At 35.9% G+C, this 18,925-nt stretch overlaps 1 protein-coding gene across 1 annotated transcript in view; it reads right to left on the reverse strand.

Moving 5' to 3' along the window:
• ZNF281 (zinc finger protein 281) overlaps nt 1–18,925 on the reverse strand; it is a 38,805-nt gene that overhangs the window by 5,278 nt on the left and 14,602 nt on the right. The window contains exons 2-3 of the mRNA XM_008630466.2: nt 1,414–1,455; nt 62–494 (exon numbers count right to left, since the gene is read on the reverse strand). Of these exons, the coding sequence (XP_008628688.1) occupies nt 62–494; nt 1,414–1,455 (475 nt within the window). The remainder of the gene's footprint in view (nt 1–61; nt 495–1,413; nt 1,456–18,925) is intronic.

The following is an 18,925-nucleotide window of genomic DNA, read 5'->3' on the forward strand; positions in this document are numbered from 1 at the left end:
GGCGGGGCGGGCGCAGCCCGGGATCAGAGCGCAGGTGCTGCCCCGCGACGCGCGGCAGGGCCAGTCCCAGGCTGCGCGGAGCTCCGAAGGCGGGCAGCAGCTGCGGGCTCTGCAGCGCTCGTGACCCGTGTGAAGAAGCGGTAGATGCAGAGGGGCCGCAACGGAGCGTTTTTAACAAAGGCTCGAGGATGTTGCTGTTTGATCGCAAACCGGCGACATGAGTTGCACGTAACGCCACGGAGATAATGGAACCACTCCGCTCCCACACCTGAAACACTACCGATATTCGAGTCGGATGTATCAGTCGGCCACATTTTACACACGCTGCTCCCACGCTCCCTCCCACGTACACACTGGGGAGCAGGTCCCCGGATCTCACCCTTTTTCAGCTGCAAACTGGGAGCATTAAGTGCAACCCTCGCCCCCGGCGGGCTGGGACACCTCACCGGCAGCTCAGCTCCCCGGGGCCAAGGACAGGATTCTTTGGCCCACTGCTGCAGCGAAACCCATACTAATGATGCTCATTGGTTGAGCTGCATGTGCGGAAATAATTCATCCGTATACTAGAAATGAGATAAAATTGTTATTTTGAAATAGCACCTTATTTCAGTTAATCAGGAGACCTTTTCCACTATTTTTCTAATAATCCATGCCCTCCTTGGAGGGTAATAAAATATAAATAGAATTCTGCTTAATTCCCGAGTATTTACTTTGAAAGCTTTTTATATTTCTGTAAGGTTTTAAAATGCAAACGTCAGAGGTACCTTGGCTTAAAAACTTGGAATTAGACATATTAACACTAGTTTTTATCATTAACATAATGGAAGTAAGGGAACAAGGTGGATAAGTTCCTTATAATTTTTATGCTTTATCTGTCAAAAATATTTTCCTTTATGAGAGATGAGCCTATAAATAGGAAGTACTTTTCATAACCCTAACCGGTGCAAAGGTTCGGTCAGATCTTAAACATATCTGATTGATGCAAAAAAGTGGAATTTGATGCCATTTCTGTACTTTAAAATTTTGTTGAGTAAGTAAAACTTGTTCCTTCTGTAATTTAAATACAGTTTCCTTTCCATAGCATGTAAAGTAATAGTTAATTTCAAAATGTGCTTCAGATTACAACAGTTTAGGACTGTCAGGTTTAGCTAAGTGTTAAAAGACAGACCAGGAATTCAAAAAACTTAAAGCAGCAGTAAAATATTAGTCAATGCCTATGAGAAATGAGTCTGTCCCTTTATTCAGGGTGTCTGTGTTTAATGGTAAGCTGGGATGCATATAAGCCAGTCCAAGCATGAAGGGCAGTAGGACACTCATATGGAAAGCCAACTTTGTCCCTCAGTTATCAAGATAAGAAACCTGTCATTTCTCTCATTCACTCTGTCAGCCTTGAGATACTCCAAGCAGACTTACCTCTGTGTTGTACACCCCATATATCAGGAAGATGAAGAGACCCTGTAAAATAAAATGGAGGGAAAAAGCTGTTAACTCTAATCATTTCAGCAGTAGAAATACCTGAAATAAACTTTCCTGGGAACAGACAAAAGAAGACACACTTCATCAAGGTCAATTTATTTTTCTATTTTTCAACATTATAAGCTGTACCTTGAGCATTTATTTGATAACATGGGAGTGCATCAACTATATTGTGATATTCAACTGTTTGAAAATTAAAAACTTGGCACCAAAGGATCTATAACATTAATTAGAAATTTTAATTTTATATTTGAATGGTCTTTTGACCAACAAAATAAATTTATTTCAAAAAATGAAAATACGAAGATGCTAAGGCAAATTGAGGAGTGAACAATCTCTACTTCTGATATTTCTTTTCGGAAAACTTAAAGTAAGAAACCAAATTCTACACTAAAAATAAACTCCCACATATTGTATTGACAAATGTATACACTTAATTATTTTAGAAATTTAAATAGGAAGAAAGTAAGAAATGTATGAGGACAGAAAAAAAAATAACCCAAGAAGATAGTATACATGAATCACCAAAGTTCTTTGAAGGGCTTGCTTCACACTGGCCTCTTATCAGACTAAACAAGCTAAAAACAAACAAAATACTCACTTCAATGAGTTTCTGTGAACATATTCGCCTTATTGAAGGATGTGTATCCAGGATCTGAGTTAACAGTGCAGCTTGTTACTGATTCTTGCAATCTGCAGGCAGGATCCTGAAAAACACACTCAAATTACTAGGAAGAATAGAATAACAAATGTAAATAAAATACAAAATATGTAGTTTGCTATGAAAATGTTTCTATAACTCAGATTCACTGAGTGGGTTTATAACCTATTTTTAAATTTATTTGTAAAATAACCCTGTCTTGTAATATAAATACTTAAAACCGGCTACTTGAATATATCAGGGAAAAAACTCTTGATTTTCAAAGCAAAAATATTTTCTGGTAAGAAACTACATTTGAATAGCAAACAAATTGCAACTTTTTAATCCAACATGCAAATTACTTGAAGACATTTGGATTAATTCATTTCAAGTTCCTAGGATTTTAGGGATTTCCATCCCAGGCAAGAGGCTGCTATGGGTAACTGCCATAGAGAGAGGGGCAATGAATAATCAGCTGTTAAGATGAAGGTAAAAAGTTTCTTTCAGGCTGATCCCAGAAGAGAGAGTAAGACCACATGCTGCTTGTTATTCAGGTGCTTTCATGAGTTAAAATTCTTGCCAAAACTCAGTTCCAAACAATACTGGTTGCTCTGATATTAAGAGTAAAAAAGGAATTTTACATTCAAGACTTCCAAGACTAGAATGCTCTTTTTAACCTAGGTATGCAAAAATAATGTTTTTAATTGCTTCTGAATCTCCTCTGAAATCTGTGAATCTCTTATCATCCCAGAAAAACAACCTAATTAATTACTTAGGTTTGGATATTCACAAATCTTACAGAAAATTTGAAACAAATTATTAAAGATTCCAGATCTTAAATTGGCATGTCAAGTTTTTGCTTTTCTTGAGCTTGATAACAGCTCCTTTAAATATTTAACTGTTAGAAATATGAAGTGCCGTGGACATTCTTATCTTAATTCATAATTCTTGTAGACTTCTGGGAGCTTTTTGCCTTGTTTTATCTCGGGGCAGGGGTGTCCTCTAAAATCAAATTATTCTAATAGAATCAGCCCAACAAGGATTTTACTTATTGCCTGCCTGCAAGGAGTTATGAGGTCTTGGCACCCACAACTGATAATGAGGGGTCATTTTCCACATAACACTGTCATCAACAATTACCTGTACAGGATAGTGTGTGGTCCATCTGTGATGAAAATAAAGAGGTGCAAATCCTCAGGTGGTTTGAAATGTTAGCGATAATATGGTCTTACATAATTGATAGTTCAGTTTCTTTAACTCATTCATTGCAAAAAGACCTTCTCTGTTTTTTCAGTGGACCCTGGTGTCAGCAGCAGTGTGGTTCTGTGAGCAGCTGCCTCAGTCGCTCAGGCTGGTCAGATGTACTTTGACTTCTGCGAATTAAACAGTGTTGTGATCAAGCCAGTAATTTTATCCAGAACTGTTTATTGTACTTGTTGGGATCAATAAAATAAAATAAAATTCCTTCATGAAGAAGCTTAGAAAGCACATTTGTATTTTTTGTGTTCTGGTAGCACATGTGAACCCCCAGAGGAATTGTAGCCCCTTGTGCTCAGTAACATATCCATATCCATACAGAATAAAGCTGTCTATGCCTTGAAAAGGTAAAGATTTCTAGACAGAAAATCTGGCCGTGCTGAAGAAAAGAGAACCTGCAAGCACACCTGTCATTTTTCAGGTCTCATGCCAAAGTAGGATGTGTTCTTGGTCGACTAAGGAGAAGTTAAAAACCTTCGGGTGAGCTGGAATCCTGCCTTTTGGAATCCGAGGAAAGCATTGCCGGGTGCTTAATTACAGCTCCGTTTGTCACTCCAGGCAGGGCGTGAACGGATTGCTCAGCTTTGAAATTTGGCAGGTCTTCCCGAATTGTCCTTGCTATCTTGAATAAATCAGTCTATGGACAGTTCTAATCTCTAGCAAGTTTGTCAGGATCTGTTCCAGTTTGGGTGGTACCACTGAAAGTTGACACTCTTATCACAAGTCCATTCTGCTTTAGGGCAACAGAAATTTGCATGGCAGCTGTTTTTGTCAGAAGTTTCTTTCCCTGATTTTAACATTTGTCTCTCCTTCTGTTACTACTTGACATTTCCTTTTTATTGACATCATATTTCATTCAAGATTAGACAATAAATTGCAGTCACTTTTTGGTGTGTTAAGACTGTTACAATGATACTTTCGATATTTTCAATTTCAGCATTTTTTTCAGTATATGCATTCTCAAGAATGTGGAATTACTTCATCCTTCTCCTGTTTAAACATTTGGTCTCTCGTTTGTTTGACAACCAAAAAGGGTTTTTAAGAATTCACAGCTACTAAAATCCTTATCGTAATACCTCAAAAGATCAATTAAATAAAACCATATTAGCAAAATATGCCTGTAAACACTAGATAGAAGACCTCTAGAAGAATAAAAATCAATTAAATATATTCTAAATAAATTAATACCTAATATAAACAATTCAATATTTTAAAGCATTAAAAATTTCCAGCACTGAAAATGTTTGGATTGCAAGAAATTTTCTGATTTATGGAAGAGAGAAAGCTAGTAGATCATATGCCACTATACTGGACTAAAACTGCTTTTTTTCATAAACTAGAAAATTACCCTATTGCAGCAATGAAAACTGCAGCCTGCAAACAGGATTCATGTTGCTCACACAGTCAGTCTTTCTGTAAACCTAAAAAAAATAAAAATTGTCTTAGCAAGGAGAGATTAGGGATTTACAGTTTGTTTTAAATCCAGACCAGTGCTAGAAACTGTAAGCCTCAGGAAACTTTTGTCATACAACATCAGTTTCAATGCAAAGAATATCCAATTCCAAAATTATGGGCTTTTTGTACCATAGTTGAAGAAGTTTGAAATCTTTACTTCAACATTTAAGAAGTCTGACATTTGAAACAGTACTGTTCTGAAATTTCAGTCACAGTCCCACAAACAACTATTTCAGCTCTCATCATTATCGCTCAATTGGAAACAGGAGGAAACAATGTGACTGATTTGAATTTTCTGCCTATAAAAACTAGAACTTGGAAAAAAAAAAACCAAACTAGGAGAAATTTTGTAATTCCAATTAACAGATCCTCAGAAATTTGGTAGTAATAAACTGTCATAGCAAAGGTCCTGGAGCAAATCAGTAACTTACCCTGGAACAGACTCTTTGCTTTGGCCTTGGAGATTAATTGCTCTTTTCCTCAGTTGCATCAAGAACCAGATGGTTCATCCTTAGTTCTGAGCCATATTAAAAAGATGCTTCTATTAATGTCAGGTGAAGTGGAAATGGACAGGCAGAGTGTAACTCTGAATTCCACACTGAAAATCTCTGCAAGGACTGAAGTACACAAACAGTTTTTACATGCTGCTAAGGAGCCACATAGAAAACTTGAGATGAAATTATATGTAATAAGAGCCAGTGGAATAACTGGGATCTAGGATATCAAAAGAACAGCTCATTCTCCACAGCCTTAGCAAATTAGCATTCCATGTTGCTAAACGTAAGCCTGCCCTGAAGTTTATTTTAGATAAAGCCAGCAATAACCTCTCTGCACAAAGGTATGTTTAGGATGATAGGAAGCATCCACGTAAAAAAAAAAAAAGTTGGAAGGGAGTTAGAGACATCAGCTTCCACCTCTCAGCATAAGCAAAGATAGGATATTTAGGTGTCAGAATAAGCTTTCATATGGCAGATATAACAAATTTCTGACATAAATATGTCAGCTAACAATTTTTTTTAACCCCCTTACTAAGATCCTGTTGGAGTACCTAGACAAGCCTGTGTTAATCTACTTTTTGAGGTGACCAGTATCCATTTTCCACCTGTCCTTAAAGAAGACAACTTGACCTTTGCAATAAGTCTATAAGCATTACAATCAGGGCTACAGGATTCAGGGCTTTGAATGGAAATTTATCATACTATAAAAAGTTTTCCTGCTTCTGTTTCTTCTTTTCAGAGATATACTTTACAAATCAAGATATTCTTTCAGAGCGTGAAAAAGCCAAGACATGAAGCCAGTTGGGGTTTTTTCTGATAAAATAAATTACCATAATCCCACCATCACCATATACATCAAAAATCTATACAGCACCAGTCACAGAGAGAGGAGACTCACACTTCAGTTCCTTTTTTTCAGTAGTCTGTTATCCACATACACACAAAGTGGTCTGAAAACAGCCAGTGCACTCAGAGCTTGGTCTTCTATGTCTTTGCATGGTTCCACCATTATACAAAACGTGTCTTTCTATACGTTTTTGTACTTAGAATACTGGCTGCAGGGAAAGAACTGCAAGTTTCATTCTACCTACTTTTAGAGGCTTATAACTTCTTCCAACTGCATCTATTCCTTGTACTTGTCATCAACTCAGAGATTACTGTCTGTGTCACTTAACCCCAATTTCTCATTTTAGGGAGCACACAGGGAAATGGATTATATTTCACCCAAGGAATTAATCCATGCCCTTGGTCTGCTCCACCTAAAATAAGTCAACACACACAAATAAGCACAGAACCTATTTGCAATGTGTTGTGTGTGTGGTGCAAAAAATGTTGATTCATACACTTTGAGCAAAATTCTGTATTCCTTACATTTAATAACATCTCACAAGGTGGTTAATGAGTTTAGGCTAGATCACTCAGAGCCAGTACAATATTGTTAGAGGTGAAGAAAAAAATATCTCTTAAGAAATAATTTAGCATTACAGTGATGCAGATTATACTGTAAGAATCACTGTAAAATCTCTATAGGAATACTAGGACACAGTCAAAGTGTAATCCCAGTATTATTGCAGTTTATGGGTTTGTATTTGCAAGAATTTCTCCAGCTTATGTATATACAAACAGGGAAGTGTGTTGCAAAAGATCTCAAGGCTGTTACACATACTGGAAGCCACTGTATATTGCTCTTTCTTTTGCTTTATAGTAATTTAAAGCATGAGGTTACAGCTTTTCTGCAACTGCATATACCAGAAAAACTTAAGTGAACTATACTGAATGCAATATCTGCTTTTATGAATTTCTTTTCTGGGGTTCTTTAGAACCAATAGGCAGAGCCCTGTAAACCTATAGAGAATAGCTAAAAAACACTCCAGTGTTGCCCATTCAAATGAGCAGAATCTTTTCCATACACGTGAAGCATTTAGAACAGTTACTCAGACTCCATCCTAAACATTCTTACTTTACTGTAACAAAAAATATACAATAATAGTGATTTGAGATTAATGGTTGGATGTGTTAGATTTTTTTTAAGCTGTAATTCTAGGAGGAACCTGTATAGCTTAAAATATTCCTTTATGATGTCAAAATACACATACAGTTTCACACATGCTAGATGGAATGTTATTCATCCTAGACTTCATTACAAGCCTAAAAAAAAAGCTCTCATAAAAACCTTCTATCTAAATTCTCTTCAGGGAGAAGAATTCATGATGGACACTATTTCCCATAGAACTAATTTCCTTATTATGTTATCCTCTCCCCCATTTTTCACACCAGATCAATTCTGTGTGGATTAGATGTGCACTGTAAAAGAAACAGTAGTTGAAGCCTCATTCCAAATACATCTTTTCCTACTAGTTTAGGTTCCTGGTGCTGCCATCTTCTATGAGTAGAAGCCTCTTTGGGCTTTCAAACAGGAGATCTGCAGAAGTACAGAGAAGTACAGAGAAGCACAGAAGAAGTACAGAGAAGGCTCTTAGCTCACAACAGGACAGTTATTGGTACAAACTTCTCCTTGAATTATTAGAAAAAGGCATAAAGACAGCCATAAGTGCTGCCTCCAGTGCAAGGACAGTGAATCCTTCTCTTGAATAATCCTCAGGTTTTCATTGTAGGGGGAGATCACTGTATCAGGTGATTTTCAGATATTACTGCTTCCCTGTTGTTGATGCAATAACTGTGTTAAAACTTAAAAATACATTAATAAAAATGCTGTTCTCAGAAATTATTTGAATGTCATTTCTTAACAGATACAACACTTTTCTATTTCTGAATTTCTGGGAGAGACAATAATCACTTAGGTCCAGATTTGCAGACGTCTTCGGACATCCCAGTTGTACTGATTTCAGTATTAATTTCTCAATGAGTTAGAATCTAACTGCTGTTGCAGATCTGGGAAATAGTTGATGGTCCCATACTAATACACTGGTATTTTCAAAATGATGTATTAAATTACTCATGTCTTGGTGTGGGTCTGAAACTTACCCAAATGAGCAACTACCCAGCAACAAACTTGCAAGTTTTGCATTTTTCATCACTGCCTGTTTTTCTGTCTTTTAATCCTTGCTTGCAAGATGGGGCCTGGTTTTCATAATAATATGAAAAAAGTTACAAATACTGGTTTTTGGTATTTTCAAAAGGATGATAATTCTGATGAAAAAGGAAAAAGTCTGATGCTTCCAAAGATCCAGGTGTCAAATGTACAGTAGATTGTTTTGAAGGAGAAACTTAGAAATTTATTTTAAGTCTAGAAATGTTCATATGAAAGTCATTTCCAAGGGTCATACTTACATTTCACTTTGTTGCATAGCAAATATGTGCAGTTTACAATTCGAGTTCTTTCTGGCCAGCCCAGCCACATAATTGTGAAAGCCACGGTGAGTTCTGATTCCTTATGCATGATCAAACTATCTCAGCCATTTAGATTTCTAGTGTATGTTGGGTTCCAAACACACCTTTGAAATTCTGCTTTCAATTGTGTGTTGTGGCAGTAAAATCCATTGTGCCTCTGTGCTTTGAAGGACTCTTCATAATTTTCATAGAGTATGCAATGAATCCTTAAACTGCTCACTTGAGGATGATAGTTAACCTTTAGAAAAAGATTGAAAAACACCCGTGCCTCAGATATAATTAATAAAAAGAACTTGCATCACTTTACCTTACGGAAAAAAAATTGAACTGTACAGCTATATAAATAATTGATTTTTAAATCGCTGTCTCAAAATAGGTGCTGAAATTAATTGATACTTCAGGATTGACTTAAAATGCATATGTTCCCTGTTCTCATGTCAAAATAAATAAAAACATTTTAACTGGGGAGGGGAGGGTTTAAGGGGACAAAAAAAACCCACCACCACCACCAAACAACCCCAGAAACTTTTAAGTTACATTTGGCTTAATTTGGGAGTTTTTAAAGACCTCACAGAAATATATACTTTAAAGGTGGATAAAACCAAGTTATTTACACCTAAAAACAACACACACTTTCAAGGTTCTTTCTGAGAAAAACAGTGTGAGAATTCCATGCAAGTTGATGCATAATTTCTGTTGAACTGAGTTTTAATTTTTGCCCAGCATTAAATAATTCATAATTCAGTTAAGCAAATAAGGTGGTAAGGAAAAATATAGGAAAAAAACTTCCACATTAGCTTGTAAATGAGACAGAGTGCTCTAACAATGTATTTTATGGAAAGCAGACATTTAAGTTTTATATTCCAAAGAATCATCTTACTTTGCATTGCAGCACCTCTTTTAGATCCCAGTGACCATCCATAACAGTCATGGAACATTTTCCTGCCAGCCTTTCCACTCCTCACATAGTGGCATCCTTCTTAACATTACACACGTGATTAGCAAGAAAAGGAAAGCAGCCACTCCTGATAAGACACAGAGCAACATGGGGGCAACATGATCAGCAGGTCTGTGAGGAAAGGTAAGGACAACACAAGAAAAGGAGAGTCAAACAAAAGTTAGGAGACTGCATCAGGCTGCTCAGGCAGGTACAATAAAATTAGATTAGAACAGAAGGACTAAATGCCAGAAACTTTGTCCCAAATGTAGGCAGCAGAATAATTGTTAAAAAATAATCCTGTAAAGAAACAATTGTTCTATGGCTTTCAAGGATCAATAAAGGTTTTGAATAAATATCGACACAAAGGTATTAATTGAATGCACGTGGTATTAAATCCTCCTTTCAAAAATAGAGGTTAGTGTCTGCAATTCAATCTCTTGTCAGTTTAACCAGAAAATGCCCGTAAAAGTTACAACAGTTAGAATAGAACATGTCTAAGAATTAATTGATCTCTGTGCAGTGTGATTTAAATTGGATCTTTGGTGACCACTCGAGAATGCGCTGAAAGTAAATGTGCACAGAGAGCCATTCAAAAGCAAAAAGGAAGATAGAGACAGATATGAGGATGGTTTTTTACTAGTGTCTTCCTTCCACAATGTTTTTTACGTATTACCAATAATTCTATGTTTAAAGATTCAGTAGCCATTTTTATTTGGCTGTGCTTGGCACAGCTATCCATTTACCTGAGCTAACTACAAGGGAATAGCATAGTGATTCAGGTTCCTTTTTAAAATATATTAAATGGTCAATAAATACATAAAAAAACTCAAGAGTTTACTAGGACCTAAAATATTTACATAGTAATTTTATGGAAAAGAGTGCTCACAGGCTTCTCCTAATAGCAAAGTGGGCAGGGTTGTTTTGTTTTGGTTTTTTAAAGTAACTTAAGAAAAGTCAAATCAACAGCAATCCATTTACATCAGATTTAATACTTGAAAATGTCCAGTTGGTCTGGAGAACCTGTGAACATAAGCAGTGCAATGCTGAATGAAAAAGGAGATTTAATATTCTGATTTATTCTATGGCAAAGCAGGGGCGTTCCCACATACCTTCTCCAAATATTTTACATTTTTCTTCTAGGAAGGATTTTTCACCATCAAAGGGTAAATTCCATGAAATTTGAATTAAAGAGACATATTCTAATAGCAGTAAGCCATGCCAGGGTATGCATTACTAGAGTTATTGGCAAGCCTTTCAAGTGATTGAAGGCAGTTGGTGTTCAGGCTGTTCCTTTGCAGCATACCCAGGACATGCACCAATAGCCCATAAACATACATCTCTGAGGGGCTTATTACTGCTACATATTAATCAGTGTGGCAGTCTGATGTTGGTTACTAGTCATTCCCCCACAGCTGGAGAGGACTGGAAAACAAAGATTTTGTTTGTAATTAAAAGATCTTTAGGGTCTTGAAAGAAGCACACGTTTCAGTCCAAAGAGGCAGTATTTCCAGAGTTCCAATCAGCATTTAATTTCGCTAACACAAGTGACTTTAGATAAATACTATGATTCTGTACTAAAACCTGATAATGAAATCAAATCTGATATAAATTGGTCCTACAGTGCATCTAAAAAGGACAATAAAATTATTCTTAAGATATTCTTAAGATAAAAAATCCTTCTCATCTCAACATATTTTCTGTGATTTCAGTGCCTCAAGAGTATTTGGTGGACTCTGCTACATTTACTTTCTCAATTTACAAATAAGAGCAAACCTAACAAAAAGGTGGCTGAAAGTGAGAGAGCACAATTCTTAGTCTGTGTAAATGCATTCATCAGTATGTGCAAATTCCTGTACACAGTGTCTTTTACCGGAGTCTTCTTCCTGTTTTTGAAGACATTCCTCTGTATTCCTTGTAAAGGGTTGGTGTGTTGCCTCAAACACGTATGCACAATATGCAACACTATTTGTATTCATGGCTTGAAACATTTTCTTTGGCTGATGAACTGAATGAAAACAAGAACCCTGACTTACATGATTACTCCATTTAAAAGTAATTTGATGTCTAGTTCATTATGGAGCACATGTAAAAGCTACAGTGCATCTGTTCTGGAACTTCAGGGTTCCTACAGAATCCTGCATGATTTGTTTATGATGTGGTGATGATTGACTGTCAGCTACTAATAAATGGTAAATAAAAAAGTAACGTGTGATATTAAAGTACTACATTAGCTACATTGTGATTAAATTACAGTAACAGCACCAGCTATAAACCTTTATAGAATCTCCTCAGCCATGCAGTAATTCTCCTAACTATACTATTATGTAGAGCACAAATATTTCTTTGTAAGTCCGAAGCAATACATCAGGGAAGCATTTACTGCTAAAGCTAGATTGAGAGTAAATGCATCTTGGGTTGCTATGAATAAAGCTCTAGCTTCTCATTACTTTATGACAAGACACAGAAATTCACTTTACTTTTCATTTAAGCTTTTCTGCTCCAGTTTATAGATGTATGCCTTCACGCTTTTATTCCCTTCTCGCTTCAGCCGTACGTAATAAATGATTATAAATTTTCACATTTGACCACCTCTCTGCTAGTCTCATGCTTAATGCACAAAGTTAGGAAGCTGCAGGTAAAAATTTCACAAACACTTTTATTTATGATGTTGTCCTTGGTAACGGAAATTTCAATGTACTGAAATGAAAAGTATGATTAAAGGGATACGACGTCCTGACAAGGATAGTAGAGGGCAGCCTTCTATTTCCCACTGAAAATATATAATACTTTTTTGACATCAATTTCATAGAGAATAGACATGGGCTAGTCATGAAAAAAAGACACAAACCTGTTTCTAACTTCACTGTTGTTCTGTCTTAAATGAAACTTATTCCAGAAATATTTTGTCTGGGTTACAAAGCTTTCAAGTTAAAGGCGGGCACATACCTAATTTTGTATAAACAAGATATTGTGCAGTTAAAAATAAAATCTTGCTGATAATTTTCTGCAAAATTTAAAAATAAAACACACCATGTTAAGAGAGATATTCCTTTCTCATTTCCTCTTGTCACTTTCCCAATCATTTTACCTCTGCAATAGGATTTATTGCTTGTAGCTTTTGTCTGGTTTTGATTACAAGTTCATTTTAGCTAACTCATATTGTCTATGCAGCTAAAAAGTTGTGACAGACTCAAAACCTTTTAGGAGTAGTACCCTAAAAAATGACTAGGATTTTTTAAATTAAACCCATTTTGTCTTTTTTTAAAAATATAAAAATAAAACTTACAATATTAAGAGCAGTGTTCCTATTTATGGGTAAATGGGGGAACTGAAGTAACATTAAGTTTATCTTATTTATAGTTTTAGGTTACATGAAAAATAAATTTATCTAAAATCTCAAAAGTGAAATACATCTTCTTGAGCAATTTTAAAAACAAATCTCTTCTGTTGAGTCTTATTCTTATAAGTGATACATATAATTAGCAGATGATATTACCAATTAAAATAACGTTATGACTTAATAATGTCAAACGCCTGCTAGACTTTACCATCCAGACAAATATTCTGTCCAATTTCTAATATCATAGATACAAATATAGAACATCCTTTTGAAAAATAACTGTTGACCTACCACATTCCAGAGAACTAAACTGTGTTTCAATCTACTTTTAAAGTGTTCAATAAAATAAAGGCTCTACATTTAGACTTTTTAGAAAAACAGACAAACCAAGCTATGGAGAGGAAGGGGGCAGTTCAGAAGTCCTGTACATCAAACATTGAACTTTTCACCCCCAAATGACTGTTTCAAATCCCACTTGGATTGGTGAAAACTAAAACTTGCTTTTATGCATTATTTACTCATCAATATATACACAAAGCTCTGAGTTTATATTCACTGTCAGATGTGTCTGTGTACAACTCACAGTGAATGGTTTTTTGTGACTAGCTTTAACTGGCATAGTTAGCAGAGAAATACTAACGGCCAAACTTTTCTTCTAATCCTGTGATTTTCATTGATAATTAACTTGGCTGGGCAACTCTAACAAGTTCCACCTTTTCTTTAACTGTGCTAATGATTTAAAGAAAAAAATATAGAAAATCATATTGGTATTAAAAAGTTGTGCTTATTAAACTTTTGAGGCATTGTTTCCCAGACAAGGACTGGGGGTTTATTCTTTGCCTTTTAACAAACTTATCAACCATTGTTCTGTTGCAGATATCCAGTCATTACAAAAACCTCCTGGATGTACAGTCAGAATGTTTTTCAGTCTGTTCGTGTAACAGCATCATACCTTTCTCAATAAAAGAAACTGTAAAGACTTTGTGACAGATTCTACTTTTTGCGTAGCTATGAAAAACCCCTGAAAAACACATTGGCTTATGGCAGTTATTTTTAAAAACTCAAAAATTATAATGAAAACAAAATTGCTGAGAATTATAATTTGAATGTCTGTCTTCATCCATTTCAGTTTTACTGTTACTCTGAGGTTTTACACCTTGATATTTTTTTCCTCTTACCTCACCACACAATTACAAGCTACTGTAATTATTCCTATTATAAACATTGCCATTATAATACCAGCAATCTACATTGCTGAGCATTCTGCATAGTGTCCTTACTGAAGCACACCCTACTCTAAATGCATTTTAATATTTGCAGTTTGAAACCTGACAAAAATGTCCTTAGAGTAAACATGTGGGATCAATTACGCAAAATAAAGCATACGGGTTAGAAGTAGCATACCACAGCAGAGCTCACACTTTCTTTTTAACTTGCTAATATCTCTGACCCCTCTCTACAAAAGCACTTTAATCAACATTCACATATTACTTTTTTTAGCCTTACCCTTTAACAAGCTGCAAAAAATGTTTAGCAATCAATTATATACATCAGGTTGATATGCTGCAGGACTGAGGGTCATTTAAGCTTAAAGCTACAGCTGAAAGAGTTTGGGAAAGCCACATGGGGAGCAAACTCAGTTTTTCCTTTTAAACTTGCAAGCAAAAGGACAGCTTAATTAACCCAATAGAGAGTGTCTCCTCAACCTTTCTGAAGCTCATTGTAAAAGCACTGACAACTGTTCTTTAGGGCCTTAAGAGCATTTGCTCTATGTCCTCAAGTTTCAGCTGTGCATACATACAGCCCCAGTAAGATATGTCACAATCAAGTAATCATATTAGATAAATTTGATTCTGATCACATGGCCTAATCCCATGCTGGAACAATAACCTAAGTCTGGACCTGGCTACTGATACCTGGTATGAGATATGGGTCAATGAACATTAGTGCTCTATTTGTAATCATAAAAAGAGAGATAATGCATAGGATGCTAAACTATTGCTTTGCCTCCCCTTCATCTTATGCGGAAATTGATGGTCCATATTCTCCAGAAGGATAGGGAGAGGATGTGGCTTATTAGGAGTCAGGGGTTTGCTCTGACTATGCATCTTTTAAAGAGATTCCTTTCCTCTCTTAGCAGTTCTCAGAAGAATGTGAGTAATAAGAGAAGACTCCCGACTGTTCAACAAAGGCATTGCTTTTTGGGAAGGAAAGCTTGCTTCATTACTTTATTAATCACCACCCAATTCATTCTAAGTTCTTAGGCAGACCAGCACGGCTTCCGAGACAGCTCCACCTACTCTTCTGTGGGTTCCTATGCAACTTCTTTGCTTTTGGACAATCCCCATTCTCCTTGCACTTTGTCTTTGCTAGTTGCCTGCTAAGCTAGTGTGAAGAACTGTAGTTTTCTCTGCCACTGCCTCTGACAGGAACCAGGAAACTTTATTTTACTGTGGATTTACTTTTGCTAATATTAATCCCATGGCATCTAATTAGGGCAATCACACTCTTTGTTCAGGACAAATTAACAAACAAGGCCATTTCATTGATGTAGTTATTTTCAAGTGCGTGCTTACTCATATGTCAAGTCAACAGTTAAATGGGAAGTATAATTTAGAGGCTTAACTTCTTTTTTCTTTACAGCAGTCTCCAAAAATAGGATAACCAGAATTCTTCCAGAGCCATATATGAGGTGAGGTGTAAAGGGCACATACAGGACACAGTACATACCTTAAGAGTATCCTAAGTATTCCCAGAGCCTTGGCACAAGTGCTGCAGAGTTAGCAAACATCTGAACACCTCAGATCCCACCTAACAGACATGTCAGGGTTGAAAAGATCCAGGGCAACCTTGACACATGGTAGCTCTGTCCAAAAATCTTTTACCAAGTACGGATGTTCTGTAGTACAAGATAAATACTCAAGTGGGTTTTAGTTTGGAAGTAAGACTAAGATTATTGTTTCTTGCCATTTTTTTTTCTGGTGGTTCTTAACCTAAACTGGGTATTTGTCTGAATTACTACAGATGCATTGATCTGACTCCAATCTGAAGTTACTGAGGTTTTATAAGACAGCAATAAAGCTCTCTTTGCATTAACCAGCCAAGCACATCAACATTTTAATGAACTGTTTTTACATGGTTCGTTGAGTAGCTCCTAGTCTCCTATAATACAAATCACTTCTCTATCACCCTCGCCACTCTCATCCAGGCCTTTCTTCTCAGGGTGTGAACTGGAAATGGAATAGCAGTTCCATGGATATTCAGCAAATATGACACTGTAGGCAGTACAGCTCCCAGCAGTACAAATGTTTAAGCTATTGTGTCATATAAAGGAGATCTCCAGCAGTCACAAGCAGTGAAGCAGCTGCACTGTAATCACCAAGCAAAGTGCTCGGGACCTCAGCAAAATCAACCTCTTGGAGCTACCGCATTGCACCGCAAGCGTTTCAGACAATGAACTACGGTGTTGCTATGGCGGGCTGGGAGAGCTAAAGTGTCATTAATCATAGAGCAGCCCATCTCCCAAACAGGTATTTATTTTATATTGATCTAAAGGTTGAAATAAATTATTGAAATCCACATCAGAGCAGACTGAATCTCCTCAGAATAATTAAATTACATTAATGACAAGCATTTTGGTGTATTCTAGTCAACCTTTAAAAAGAAACATAAAAAGCATAAAATATTTATTGTTATGTTTTCAAATAGACTTCATGACACATTATGTATTTTTGAGATTAAAGATTAGTTCTAGCACATGATTTAATAATGAATGCAAATTATAAATGAATATTTAACAAACCATATCACACTTTATGTCTTAACATATCCTTTGCCATTACTGTAACTGAATGAGAAATGGCTCTGTGATGTATTGTCCTGCTGCCTAAGGCCCTGGTGTTTTCACCTTGACACGGCCTTTAAAATAAATTAATTTGTTAACATTTAAGAACTCTGTGCAATACTTGGCATAAAACATTTATAAGTCTGTTTATGATTGAATGAGCCATGCACTAATCAGGTAATATTTATTGTAAAAATAATTCATTTGGCCAATTGTTCCATGAAAAAAAGATTTGGAAATGTTTATTTCCAAACTTAGTTTAGGATTAAGTGGTACTAATGGTACCATAAAGATGTTATATAGTGTTAATATAACCTGAGTATTAAAAACATAATGAATTTGCTATTTATGAACCATTAAGTTTTACCTCAACCCTAGAATAAACTTCCAATCATTACAGACCTATTAATAACTTTTCTGTTGTATTTGTCCTCTCTTTATTCCCTTCTTTGCTTTCCTGTACATGGTCAGTGTCATATTTTTTATACTTGCAGAATTAATTAAAATACGCTTTAAAAAGCGGTATTTCTTTTATTCTGAGCAATATTATTTATTATTCTGTGTGCTTAAGTGACAACTATACAGACTACTACCACAGAAAGACAAATACTATTTTTGCTTACTTTTCATTATTATTTGTAATGCTCCATCTATTCCTGTTAAATTTATTTTGATATTGCAGATAAAAAATGCAAGAAATACGGGCTTTTCTGTTTCATAGTTTTGTTCAAGTGGCCTAGTTCAGACTTTCTGAAGAGAATAAACTCCATGCAACTTAAACCAAAACACGGCCAGTACACTGGGTGGGAGTTTCACTAAACTCCCCAGCAAGTTTTAGTGATCAAAATAATAAATCTCCTGTCTGCCACTGCTCAGCTGAGTTGACTACATAGATCACTGTCCTAATTTAATCATCTAGGAATGAGACTTAGAGTAAGTTATAGTAAGAGCTTGGCTAGTAGTGTTTTATATTTACATAACATTCTAAATATTTAAATATTCATAAACAAAAATTGAAAAAAATTCTAATAAGCATTTTCTTCTAGTAGCCCTTTCAATGCAACATTTCCATGCCACTTGTGACCCAAATACAGTGTTTAAAGAAGAAAGCTTCAGATATTTGAGGAAAAATAGCACAATAAATTAGAATAGAAAGGATGATGGGCCAGAAAGGATGAGATTCAAAAGGACACTATGACTAAAGGAGAGTAAGAAACAATGAAATAACTACCCATAGGTAAGAAATTAAAGGAAGAAATTAAAAATTAGTTTGTTAACTGGCAAGAGAACTCTTATGATGGCAATCCTTACTCTCTTGTCCTTCTGTCTGTCCTATCTGTCCGGAGTGCACAATCACACAGAGGTTCAGGTGCTCAGTTGCTGTCTGATTTTTTATATATTTTGTCATGTTTCCCATACATCCCTACCTCTTCCTGTAATCTTCTCCCAGTCATCTCTTCTTATTCATTTTTGCCATTATTTTCTTCACATTTCAGTTTCCAATGCTCTTTGTCATTGCTGTTCTCTTGTGTTCACTTACAACAATTTCTGACATACGCTATGCAACCTTGTAAGACTTACCTCATGAACAATTTGGGGATCACTCCTATTTAGGCTGCATCTCGGTTCAGATTCCATTTCTCATCTGCTGCCATCACCAATTTGCCTTCATTTCATGACCTTTGAAAGAGATCTAAGAATTTGCAGTACTACATCATGGACTGAAAATACAGTTGCTGCTTAATAGATTTGGAGAGATCTTATTTTAAATCATTAAAATTTTTCAAGAGCACCTAATAACTCAGTTCAGCCTTCGCAATTATTGGCATGATAAAGTGAAAGCAAGCAGATCCTGTTAGGATAAAAAACTGGCTGTTCACTGAGGGGCTATATTTTCATGTCCCTGCTTATACCAAGTTTTGTGACTGATCTGACTAATTCCAAGCTAACCATAGTACAGTAAAATAAAAGGTGAGAAACACAAGTGTGTGAGAATTATGCAGTGTTTACCGTTGTTTTCAATCTGAAAAGCTACTATTCACAAGGCACAGGGGTGTCCTTGTGTTGATCTCTTCACATGCAGACAAAAAACCAAAGCTGAACTGGAAGACAGACTAATTTCACT

This window comes from Corvus brachyrhynchos, unplaced genomic scaffold, assembly GCF_000691975.1.
Source record: "Corvus brachyrhynchos isolate BGI_N302 unplaced genomic scaffold, ASM69197v1 scaffold101, whole genome shotgun sequence".
NCBI lineage: Eukaryota > Metazoa > Chordata > Aves > Passeriformes > Corvidae > Corvus > Corvus brachyrhynchos.